The 12,170-nt window shown below is 48.8% G+C and overlaps 3 protein-coding genes; 1 reads left to right on the forward strand and 2 right to left on the reverse strand.

Moving 5' to 3' along the window:
- Positions 1–304: 304 nt before the first annotated feature.
- FFUJ_00845 (uncharacterized protein) lies at positions 305–2,637 on the reverse strand (the record flags this gene model as incomplete). XM_023570530.1 has 6 exons in its annotated part: positions 305–1,424; positions 1,475–1,565; positions 1,617–2,024; positions 2,077–2,173; positions 2,230–2,478; positions 2,563–2,637. 6 exons carry the CDS (start codon positions 2,635–2,637, stop codon positions 305–307), a joined length of 2,040 nt encoding a protein of 679 aa, XP_023424671.1.
- A 3,542-nt stretch (positions 2,638–6,179) lies between these two features.
- FFUJ_00844 (probable Polynucleotide 5'-hydroxyl-kinase GRC3) lies at positions 6,180–8,589 on the reverse strand (the record flags this gene model as incomplete). XM_023570541.1 has 5 exons in its annotated part: positions 6,180–7,667; positions 7,715–8,002; positions 8,051–8,213; positions 8,236–8,485; positions 8,541–8,589. The coding sequence occupies 5 exons, from the start codon at positions 8,587–8,589 to the stop codon at positions 6,180–6,182; spliced, it is 2,238 nt and encodes a 745-aa protein (XP_023424672.1).
- Positions 8,590–9,127: 538 nt separating this feature from the next.
- On the forward strand, positions 9,128–11,164 carry FFUJ_00843 (related to SRP40-suppressor of mutant AC40 of RNA polymerase I and III; the record flags this gene model as incomplete). XM_023570552.1 has 3 exons in its annotated part: positions 9,128–10,271; positions 10,328–10,962; positions 11,033–11,164. The coding sequence occupies 3 exons, from the start codon at positions 9,128–9,130 to the stop codon at positions 11,162–11,164; spliced, it is 1,911 nt and encodes a 636-aa protein (XP_023425519.1).
- Between the last annotated feature and the right edge of the window lie 1,006 nt (positions 11,165–12,170).

Raw genomic sequence — 12,170 nt, forward strand, 5'->3', positions numbered from 1 at the left:
AGTCCTGCTCATTTCGTCATGCTACTCATCATAGCCAAGCATGTTGCTAACTTCGAATATTGGCTATACAATGGCCACCTACTTTGGCAGGCTGTCATAAATCAAAGCGTCCTGGCGCTAATAAATCTCATGATTCCATGGGGGAATATGTCCAATATCCCATAGGTACCATACCACATAGTCCTATAATCTTGAGGGATTGCACTAAGCAACCCAAGTGTTTCCTGGTTTATCACTTCCTGGCCATCTAGATTTCAGCCAGATATGGCCTTGTGACCATGCTATAGGCACACCAGACGCATAACTATGTGCTCATGAAACTGAAGTCAAGAGACTGATAATTCCACAAATTGGCCAATTCTCCCAGCTCCTCGTCTGAGATGTTCGCGAACACAGGGCCCTCAGCGGGCACGAAGCCTGTTGGGTTTTGCATGTACAATTGTGGCTGCCAGTCAGAACATGGTGCAGTAGCAGCGTATGCGGTGGGAGGCACAAAGTCACCACCCACGACAGGAACACCTCCCAAGGTATATACTGGAGACACTGCGCCTGGCGTAGGGATAATAACAGGAGAAGGTGAGAAAGTTGCCGCCGGAGGGGAATTTTGGGAGTTTGATACGCTGCCAGGCGATAGTGTTTGTGGTGATGTAGCAACTTCTGGGGGAGCTTGGGGCCTTGGGGGCACTGGGCTTTTGCTAGCCATGTTATGCGTTGTTGTTGTTGGCCGTGGGAGACGCTGAACGATTCGAGTGAGGATACCGTATGATGCCTTGGCTGATTTAGTCACCATCCTAAGCTCCTGCAACATAGCATGCGCCTCATCGATGGCTTTGTAAACATCGTCTCGTCGGGGAAGTGTGTGATGCTCATCATGAAGAACTGCGGAGCATAAGACTGTCGAGATATCGAAAATACAAAAGAGAACAAAATGGAACTTTGCATCTCGGGGGTAGGCATATTTGAAGAATCTACGCAAAGATACCATCAGCTCCAGACAATAGTTGATGCCGTCGCTGCGTATTTGCAGCTCCGCCTGTAAAGATCGTATAGCAAAGGGTCTTGTAAGGAAACCACGGACAGGCTGTAAGAGCATTGAAAATGCCACAGTATGCAGTATATGTCTGTGAAGGACCATCCAGGGACACGAAACGTCTGAAGATCTATCCGGATGCTGGACGTTGAAGGGAGGTGGAAAGGTTGCGATCCATGTCTCCATGATGCCCTGGTATTCCTGGACATCTGCATGGGTCGTGACGTTTTTCGGCGAGCCGAATCTTCGAGAAAGTTGTCGTATTACGCTGCATTGCATCTTCATGTGTAATAGAGGCGGGTATTGGCATCCTTCCAAGCCGAGACTTGGAAGGCTAGCATCGCAGTCGGCTCGATCGATAATCATAGGCCTACCCAACAGTGTCGAAATCTGCCTTTTGGAACATAAGTCAAAAGCCATTGAGCTGTGCAGAAGATCACATACCAGTCCCAAGTGTCCAGAATGCACCAGATTCTCCGTCTTACTTCCAAGTCAAATTCTGAGATGGGGCCTGCCTTGCCTTCTTGATGGATGGCTGTGATAAAGTCAGCTATCTTGTCAAGTTGCCAGCTATACACAAGCATACATAGTTCTTGGGCCTCTCGAATAGCAGAGTTCAAAACATGCCAACATTCGACAAAACGGGCTTCGGCCTTGAACCAGTAACAAGAATGCAGGAGTTGCTGAACATTGATAATGTGGCCATGACCTAGGGGTATAGCGCTTCCCAGCTCTCGAGCAGCTTCATGAAACCGCTCACTTATACGCTGTATCGGATCACCAAGGCCAACCTCAAGATTCTGTTGCAATTCGACGTCGGTATACTGCGAGGCACATGCGCAAATTGTTAGGAGAAGGCAAGTCCATTGGACGCTAAGAGGGCGGTTCTCGGTTCGTGATGTCCACCACAGTTGATACTGTTCTATGAAAGATGGCGGGTAGACGATGTAGTAGTGGTAGTTGACATTGCTGAGGAAGTTTTGGACAAGTGTGTCTGATATCGCTGTTGGCTAGATGTTCTGACGTGTTTTGCTGACAGTACATACCGGTAAAAGGCCTGGCAGGGATGACTCTTAAAGCTCTTTCAAGCTGTGGAAAACTTCTAGGATCCTTCACGAATTCTTGTGATGCACCCCTTGTGGTCTGAAAGCAAGGATAATGTTAGGATAGAGTCAAACGATTGAGAAAATGTCACGAACCTCGTGTTCCGATGCCAGATCAAAAATAAGATTGGAAGGCATATAACCCAAGGTGTCGATACCATTGCTTCTTGTGCCTTCAATGTCGGGTTCGTCTCCTGAGTCTGCGCCGATTTTGTTGTTGCCGCGAGTCTTTCTCTGTCTATCCAAGGTAACCCTGTCTGCAGTCGGTTGGTTGGTGTCCTTGAAACGACATTTGTCGGCCACCTTGCGTTTCTGACATCCGCTGCATGGCCACTCACGGTTGCACTGGGTACATGTTTAGCATTTTCAGCATGAATGCATAGTAACTTGCCGGCCGTTCTGGAAATGGCCAAGTTTGGGGTTTGTTACCCTTTGCTTGCGGCGTGCACATTCTGTGCACGCAGATCGATAGCTGACTTCTCGTCGCTGAGCCCCTTCTCCCATGACGATGGATTATAGAGCCGTCAAACTGAGGATCGGTGTTCCGCATAGATATGAGTTTATCGACTAAGAGTAAGTGGAAACACGGGGTATGTGTGGTGTTATTGTTACTTTTGGGTATGAACGCAGAGTGTTTTGTAAAATGAACCAATATGACAGGAGCCTACGCATCAAAACAAGATGAATAGAAACGACCATATCACCGGCAACAGAAAAGGCGAATAATCATGTTGATGGGTTCCGAGTGGAGAAAATGCTGCTTGAACGTTGTTAATAAGATGCATTTGCCCGCCTGCAGATCAATCAAGTGGGTGGGTGGCTAGGTGGCACACGAGAAGAGAAGAGATGCATCACTTCGGGGGCCTGTTCCATTGCTAATTTCGTGCCGAGGGTTTTGCGAGTCGGCGGTTATTCGAAGCGATGGGTCCTAACGGGACCAGCGGAGATAAGCGAGGCGATCAAGTGAGACTGTCAGATGGAATATGCTTAGTGATTGTGATGCCCCATCCCAACATGCATCTCCTAGATTCTTTGTGGCTCAATCGTCTGAGAACAAATGGCTATCGCCATCATGAAACCATAGTTTGGGAAACCATTTGGTTCTTCTCATTGGTCAATGTTGCTTCCTTGCGATCCGACTTCCTGACTTAACTAAAAGAAGCAAATATTACGTTGTTGAACATCCACTGGGCATGGTAATCGCAACTTGCTGTGTCTTGTCGAGAGATCATCAATTCTGGACATGTCGTCCTCCACTGGCATCAGGAGATTGTCCTGTGTCAAGGATCAAAAGCAAAGCCCCAAGAGCCCTTGCTTCACCCACACCAACCATTCATGCATCATCCATCGTTTTCAGCTCCATTCTGTTGTATCGTCTTGTTGCACAAATCCACTGTTGTCTCTCCATTTGACTTCTCGAAATCCCGTACTGGACCCCTCTCCTAGTTTCGTTGACGCTGTCCCCGCTACGCAGACCGGCGTCGCCCGGTCTGAGCGTTCCAGTCACCAACCATAAGGCCTGTTTTCCTATTGAGCCGCTCGCGATCATGGCAAATGAGATTTCTTGACAGGGTATGTATGTGCAATCCTTGTCTGCTTGGGCAGGCCTGGGCTTTACCAAATTATGTTTCGTTTTGTCGTTGTCGTTCACCCATGTGTACGTTGGTGCTGATGCAGCTTGAGCGGGCGGTGAATGCTACCCACCCATGTGGTGAAAGGAACACATTGCCGGTCGCCGATTAAGAGTGAAACTCAGGCTGAGAGAACCCTAAATATGTGCCATACAATCGACAAGGGCAGAGTTGAACATGCTCAGACTGGCGTATCTGGAGATATGAGTTGCATATTTTTATGTAGATGTCCATAACCAACTTACTTGAACCAGAGTGTTCTTTCGACCCTCCAACCCATTATGCACGTCACTGACTATCCTCCGATCCCATGAGATGGGTTCAACGGTGTTCTCCACCATTAGTCCATGTCGTCAAATTTGACAACCTTGAAGCCCAACGCTCAAACGTCATGGTGGTGGAGAGTTTCTATACAACAAGGTTCCGAAATTCGAGCTAAAGTTACAAAGGCGCGCCGTTACAAGTGAACTGATCTAAAGTCGTACTATCGCATGTGGCGCGTGGGGAGTTGAGAGGCGGTGAGGTAAACGCATGGCGGTGGTTGCTTTTCGCCCTCGAGCAAACGATTGCCCCAAGCTTCCACCACGAGTTTTTTATGCTTTTTCATGCTTCGTCCGAACTTGCCGGTACGTTTGCATGCGTCAAAGGCAGATCCTGCGCCTCAGAGTCGCATAACAGGGCGTAAAATCGAACGACATCCAAAAGAAGAAGTCTCATCCGCCGTGTGTAAGGGCTCTTTACTTCGTCTGCCGATGACTCTGTGTAATGGCGCATCCGTGAACGAGCTATTGTAATGTAATCGCCTCGGAGACTAGTACCGACCCCCCGAAAGTTCGTGGAATTGTGCGTTCAAGGCCAAACCCTACTGTGCAATACAGGGGCCAGATCTGCTGGCTCATTTCCTCGATGCAGCCCACTGGGTTGCTGCATCCCTAGTCAGCGCCATTGTCTCGAGATGTCGTATCTGAGGTCCAGTAAGAAGGCAGAGGACTCTGTCTCTGGTTGCAAGCATGGGGTTTGGGCATCAAAGTTCAAAGCAAGGACGTGCGGAGGTTCCATTTTGGCACTCGGTACAGCTCAAGCGTATGCAGATGGCCGCTTTCTGGAAAGACAGTGGATATCTCGGAGTTTGAGTGACTTCTTGGTGGAGATTGCGCTGCTATTATCGTATATTTGTTGAGCAAAGAAGATGGAGAAGCCAACAGGACCAAATCGGAGGAAACACGGTCATAAGGTGCTGAGAGACAACCTGAGGTATCTTATGCAGTTAAACCTTCCTATGGCATGGCAGGCGCGAATTGATGTTGAGCTAAAAACCTCAAGGCAGCTTAGGTGTAAGTAAGGCCAAGAAAGGAGAAGGTGCCACTCTCTTGGTAGAAAGAACTTGAGGAAAGAACTATAGATCAGAGTAAAAAGAGAAGGAGCGGATTCGTTGCAGTATAAGAACTTCCAGTCTGATGATAAACACCACCAAATTCGCATATATCATAACCCTCAATCCTTTGAAAAGTTCCTAAAAAGCCAGCCAATGCACCCGAAAGAACCCCTCGATTCCCGAGATTTATCGGGTCAGGTCATAAGCGGGGCAGAAGAGCAAACTTATGCAAGCTGGCGCATTTCTGGGCTCTCATTTGAACGCACAACGAGTTGGTAAAACGAAATCATGACTTCAGCTTTGGTATGCCCAAGTTCACGACCAATTGATGCTAGGCGATGCTAAGGATGTCATGCAAGATCACTCATCTCGACTTCCACGAGCAGGATGATTATTGGTAGCTCCCGGAATTTGCTTCGATTCTATTCTTCGGAGAACTTGATAAACTCGGTCTAGAATCTGCCAAAATGGCCTGACTTCAGCTAGTGTCCGTAGTCCATTTGTAACTATTGGTACTGTTCCATTTACCAAGACAAGCGAATTGTGCATGGCGTCAATCCGACCACGAGGTTGTTTATGACATGTCATCTACTCCATATCATGCTCTCAAAACAAGCCCAGGTGGGAACGATGTTACATCAGGCCAATGTCTGGGGCCGAGAGCTGACACGTCAAGGAGTGGGTTAATCTGGCCAAGGGCTGCGATAAGTTCCAACTTATCATCGCGATTTGTTCTTCTTTGGCATCCATGCCTCACCGGCTTAGGCCTGCTTCACTTCTTTCCGCCTTTGATCATCGAAGCGTTTGTGTGAGCTATTAACTAGATTCTGAGTTGAGGCTGGCCAATCTTGTCAGTAAGTCTCAGCTCAGCCAATTCGCCATTAGTTCTTCCATGCCGAGCTCGCCACATGGCAATTGCTCTCAAGTGCCGGTTCAAACCCCACCATTGGGTGGTCAACGGTCGCTAGCGAGTGGTAGCAGATGGCCGCAGCCACCATCATCGCCGATCTGTTGACTCCCAGTACTCTTGCGGACTAGTCTCAAGCATTGTTGCGGCCTAGATCCCTACGGACCCTCCAAACTCTTGAGCCAACTGGCCGCTTCTGGCTCCCTTTCAGCACCTCCACCCAGGGAAATTCTGTCAAATCGCTTACTCTGTCAACGTCTTCTGGTTCGGCCTCTGACCTATCATCGTCTGTATCCTCATCTGTAACTTCAAGTATTGTGTCGTTGCCCTCGTCGGTCCCAGCTCTTTCATAAAGATCTTCGGTATAGGCCCAACTTGGAGTATCAAACTTGCCATGAAGCAGGACAATGTCTCTGCCTTGGGATTTGATATGTTTGAACTCCTCTGCTGGAATTGGTGTGGTAAGCTGCAGGGTGTGTGATTTCGTATCGATACCTCGCAGGAGAACCAGCCCAATGGTTCGAGAATACCGGGGGTCCAAAGCAGCGTCATTATAGTTGGGGATGAAAGGAATGCCTTCGGGACTTGTTGATACGATCTGGAGAGCCTCATCTTTACTTGTTGCGTCAAGCTTCAGGAGCTTCGATGATGTATCGGCAGAGACCTGGTCTTGGATGAATCCGGAAAATGCTTTCACATCCTCTATCTCAACTGCCGCCAGAACCAGTCCGCTCACTGTATCGGCCAACAACTCCGGCGAACATTGATAATCGTAAGATACCAAACCGAAGATCCCCTTCTTGGAGGAATATCGTACAAGTAAGGGTGGTCTGAAAGAAAGTGGCGATGGGTTCCACTTCAACCTTTGGGTGGTATCAGTTTGCTTCGTGGTCGTCGAAGCTAGATCTTGTAAGTGAAAGTAAGACATGGTCTGCATCGCTCTCAAATGAGCAGCGGTTCTTGATGTAAATTCGGACTGCTGGGAGGGTAATTCTGTAAGCGTGGTTGCTGTTGCAGCCCGCAACGCATCGACTGTCTCAGAGGGGCCATCTTCAGACATATATAACACTTCTTCAGGCTTCAGCATCCTGGCCAGGGCACAGAGAAGATCGAGCCCAGTTCCAAGAATCCAACCTGGTGTATTGACGATGAGAGGAACACCCGCAAAACTTTTGTTGTACGTATCAAATAGATCGACCGCACAAGCCAGGTAGAGATCGGGGTCGGATGCTGGTGTTACAGAGGCCATCGAATGGCAACGAACGACGTTCGAAGCAGCATCTCTGATGCCCGGGTGTGTGAATGGTGTCCCTAGATTCGGCTTCGTCGCAAACACGAGAGACAAAGTCCCAGCTGGCGCATATTCCGGTTGGCCTGGATCTAGGTCCATCACCACAACACCTCGTAGGGTCTGTCTATGAGAACGATCTGTCAAAAGCCGGTTCAGAAACAAACGCGAAAAAGTAGACTTTCCGGCCGACTTCGGACCGCATATCAACGTTGAAAGAGATGGCTTCTCTCGACTGGTCGTCACCAGGGATGAAAGCTTCCTGTTCCACGCAGCTAGTGAGTCTAACTCTTGGATGATGCATTTTTTAGGGGCATCTTCCGGCGTTTGGACCTGGAAAAGCATTAATAAACACTTTCATAGCAGGTAAGACAACTTACAATCTGAAAAGTTGACTCTTTATTTGACTTGGTTGAGTCTCCCTCGGGTGATTCGTTCCACATTTTCCTGAATAGTGGTGATAAACGCCCCAACTGGCGCAAACCTTGAGCATTTTTATCTGGATGCAGCTCTAGTCTCGTCTGCTCCTTCGTCCGTAACACGGGCACTGCATGGCAATAAGGGGCATGAACCCATTCAATAGTTTCAGCAGGATAGAGAGTAGCACCAGCCAACACTACCTCACCTTGAATCACTTTAATACCAAAACTTCCAATGATTGGAAATCGCTGCTAAGTCAGTCAAGATATTTGTAAGATGCGAGGCATGAAGTTTACCTCTTTGCTAGAAAGCCGTAGTTCTACCACGCCTCCCTTCTTAACTCGGTGGTTTTGATCGGATAATCGAAATGATGAGTACGGTATGGCCCTTTGAACTGTCCCGGGTTCAGGAGTTATAGATCCCGGTGGCCGACTGAGAAGCTGATGAGCGATGTCGAGGCTAGTGATGCCGGGTCATATACCTTGCCATTTCATGGCTCTTGGAACGTGCGGCAGGCGACTCAGTCAGACGCTGTGACCTAGGAGTCTTTACTGCACTCTTCTTAGGAGTTGATGGAGTTCCGACTTGACTGGTTCCCTTTTGGAGAAGGCTGAAGTAGTTGACATTGCTAGTGGGTTGTTTCTCATCGCATTCTGGGGATTGTTGCGCGGACGTTGAAGAGGCTGCAGCCTCTCTTCGTCGAGCAGCAAGAGCAGCAATAGCACTCATCGCTTTATTATGTGAGTTAGCACGATCGAAAGACACGGCAAAGAGTGTAACACTCACGCTTTGTTGCATCTACACCCTCAATTCTTCGTTTTTTGTGAGAGGACATGGCTGAGAATGGATATGGTAAAATCGAAATGGTGACGTTGAATATGATCAGTCCAGGCAAAATGAACAGGAAGCGATAAGTCACTGGAGAGTCATTATTCAACTATCATAGAGTTGATGAACGTTGCATGCGATCAAGGCTAAAACGTCTTGAAGGTGCAGAAAGTCTTATCGATAAGAAAAATCATTTCGCGTTACCTGGGTCTCTATTCACTCGACAGTGTTTAATTGTACCTATGAAAAGGGATAGTACCAACGTCTTCTTTTTATATCTAGGATTTCCTCTCTATCTCATTTAAAGCGCGTAAACTCATGCCTTCTTTGCCCAGTGTCATTGATCTCGCGTCACCCGTTATCGGGTATCTACACGACAGAAGCGCGTCCGTCTACAGTTAACCCAGGATAACTTAGTGGGTTGCCCCACTAGCGCGGCATCTCCCAAAATTTATTTTCCAGCAACTTCATCTTCACCTCGATCAACCTCGTCCCGACAATTGCACCCTCACCTCCGAAAAGATTCACAGAAAAGTCCGTCCAAGATGGCGCCTAAGGAACCCTACAAAGTTCACTCCCTCAATAAGCACATAGAGAACACAAAGAAGGGCCTATCGGCTGAAGCGCAGTTCAACCGCCGCCCCGGCAACCGTGCTGCAACTATCAAGAAAGAGTCGAGCGACCCAAACAACATTTTTGCCAACAACAATGGGGATGACGATGATGAGTCAGGAAGCGGAAGTGACAGCGATAGTAGCAGCGATGGCCAGGCCGATTTTATCTCCAAACTCACCAGTACCGCCAAACCTACTTCTGCCACTCCACGCCGTCGTAGCAAAGATGATGAAATCGCCGATAGCGATGCCGAGCGCAACACATCCAAAAAGAGCACTATTGTGAAAAAGCCTGCTCCTGCCAAGTCTAAGCCTCAATCCTCTAGCGATTCAAGCAGCGAAGACGAGTCTGACGACGAAAAGACCAAAGCAAAGACTAACGGCACAACTCCTGCGAAGGCGTCTGAGAGCACCTCGAGCTCTTCGGAGTCAGAGAGCGACAGTGATAGCGATGAGGAAGATGACAAGGCACCCAAACCATCCACCAAAAAGCAACAGCCTTCTGCCTCCACCAGTGAGGACGAAAGCGATGAAGCCGATGCCAAGGCTAAGCCTCCTCTGAACGGCAAAGCTGCTACTACGTCAGACAGCTCAAGCGAGGATAGCGACAATGAGAGCGAGGATGAAAAGCAGAGTGTGAAACTTGCTGCGAAAACCCCCGCTAAGCCTGCCGCTCCCGAGCCAGACAGTTCTTCAAGCGAGGAGGAGGATTCTGATGATGAGATGGTCGATGAATCCATGCACATTGAGGATCGCGAGGGACAGCTCGCCCTACCCAACTTCATTGCTCCCGACTTTGTCCTTCGCAAAGGCGATGATGGTACAAACGGCCGCGATGTTGCTGAGATCTGCAACAAGGCGAACCTAGAGGGCAAGCAATTTTGGTACTTCACAGTTCCTTCCAATGTGCCCATCTCAGTTGTTCAGAATCTTGAGATCCCCATGAACCAGTCTCAGTCTACCGATAAGCTGTTTTCTCACAATGGCGAGGACTATGGTGTCTCCTTCGAGAGTATTGCCCCCAAGGGAAATATCCAAATCATGATTCCCTCTGATCGCCCTCAATACCAGCCCGGTAAGCAAGCTCCCAGCCGTTACGTTTTTTATGTTCTCCACTAACTTATAAATCAGTCACTAAGCAGATCGACCAAGTTATGCAGGTCAAGAAGATCACACAACTTGGCTCTACTAAGTCTGTCGCTCCTGTTCCCAAGCCAGCCCCTCGTGCTCAGCCCGCTGGTCTGAAGGCTCGATACCAACCCATCGGAGTCAACGAGCCCATGGGAAGCATCGGGGATGATGAGGACGTCGAGATGGGCGATGCTCCCGTTCTGTCGACCAAAGCTGCCAAGAAGGAAAAGAAGCGCAAGTCAAAGGAGACTTCTGACAAGAAGCAGAAGAAGGGACAGAGCATCCCCGAGCTCCCCAGCTCTCGAACAACCGAAGCACCAACTTCTGATACGCGCAAGAACAAGCGAAAGCTAGCAGCCTCTGAAGATGATGCCGTCGCTGTCGCCGAGCAACTTCAAGAGGAGGCTAGGCTTGCAGCGAGCAAGTCCAAGAAGCAAAAGACAACCCGAGATGGAAGTCCCGACCTTGGCTCTGAGCCAACGTCTGCAGTCGCAAAAAAGTACACCCCTGTCTTGCCTCCCGCAATTCCCGCAGTAGGAACCCCTACTTCCAAGTCTGCTTCTACGGCTGTTGCAAGCAGCAAGAAGCAGAAGAAGGTCAAGGAGGCTTCTGTGCCCGCTCCCCGACAGAGCGTGGTACCCATACCCTCTACTCCCCCACTCCTCTCCTCCCAGGTCCTCTCCTGCGCGCGCTCCTGCATCACAGCCTCCTGCGTCACCTAGCCAGGGTAAGGAGAAACGAGCCAGAAAGCGCAAGGATAAAGATGGCAAGAAGACTCCCTCGGGCAAGAAGGAGACCCCTGTAGTCCCCCCTGTGCCTCTGACTTCCTCGGAATAGCGTTCTGCTGGGAAGAAAGGTCCTCAAAAGGGCAAGAGTAAAAGCAGAGCCCGAAGGAAGTAGTGAAGAGCTCGATATGACAGTATTTCGGAAAGCTCAGTGCCTAGGCTATTGATATGCATCGATGGCTATCTGACACAGCATACACTATTATGGGCATTATCGGTTATTGCTGGCAGGCATATGGTGTTGGATGTGCATAGGAGATGTTGCCTTTTTTTTTCTCGCATGGCTTGATCATGCAAAGCATTTCAAACCCGCGGCGAGACATTTGTCTCTAGATTTCAGCGGCATGGCGTTGGTGGTGCATTTTGGTAGCAAATGGAAAAGAAAAAGGGGCTGAGGATAGTGTAAGAAGGGTGACGAAGGGAGAGACTCGAAAAATACCTCCCTTCTGCGAGGATTCACGAGGGTCTTTATTAGCTAGGCTTTTGGGCATCAACATCGTTCGATAGAATGATGTTTGTGAGAAAGTGTAGTCAATGTCTGATCAAACAAATCTTGGTTCCGCATTACATCTGGTGATTGTACCAGGCCTTGGTAGAGGTTATCATCATTAAGCCTTGGCATATGTTCGATAGTAGATGAGCTATTCCAGCGAAGCTTATGATCATAACAGGCGTTTTGCAAATCGCTGTCTTCTCTACTGCTATACACCTACCCTGTACCTACCAAAAGTGATGAGGCTATCACCACACACAAGCAATAACATGTCATTCGCAGGGTATTTTTGGAAGCTGAGTTCGTTTTCTTCTAACTCAGCTCGAAGCTGTTGCGTAGAGCAGCCTTGTGTTTCGACAATGTGGGTATGCTATAATCCCATGACCAGCCGTCAGTACAGCCACGCAGCCACTCTTCTATGTGGACAAGCTAGAATATGAAACGATTATCCCGCCGCGGGCCATTGAATTCATCAGAAAAGTCAATTCCCCAAAGTCTCTAATGGTAATCGGCAGAGTCAAGTCAGAGACGATATACATAAGGTTTCTTAGCCTGTCTTTCCAAA

Source organism: Fusarium fujikuroi, chromosome FFUJ_chr01 (assembly GCF_900079805.1).
Source record: "Fusarium fujikuroi IMI 58289 draft genome, chromosome FFUJ_chr01".
NCBI lineage: Eukaryota > Fungi > Ascomycota > Sordariomycetes > Hypocreales > Nectriaceae > Fusarium > Fusarium fujikuroi.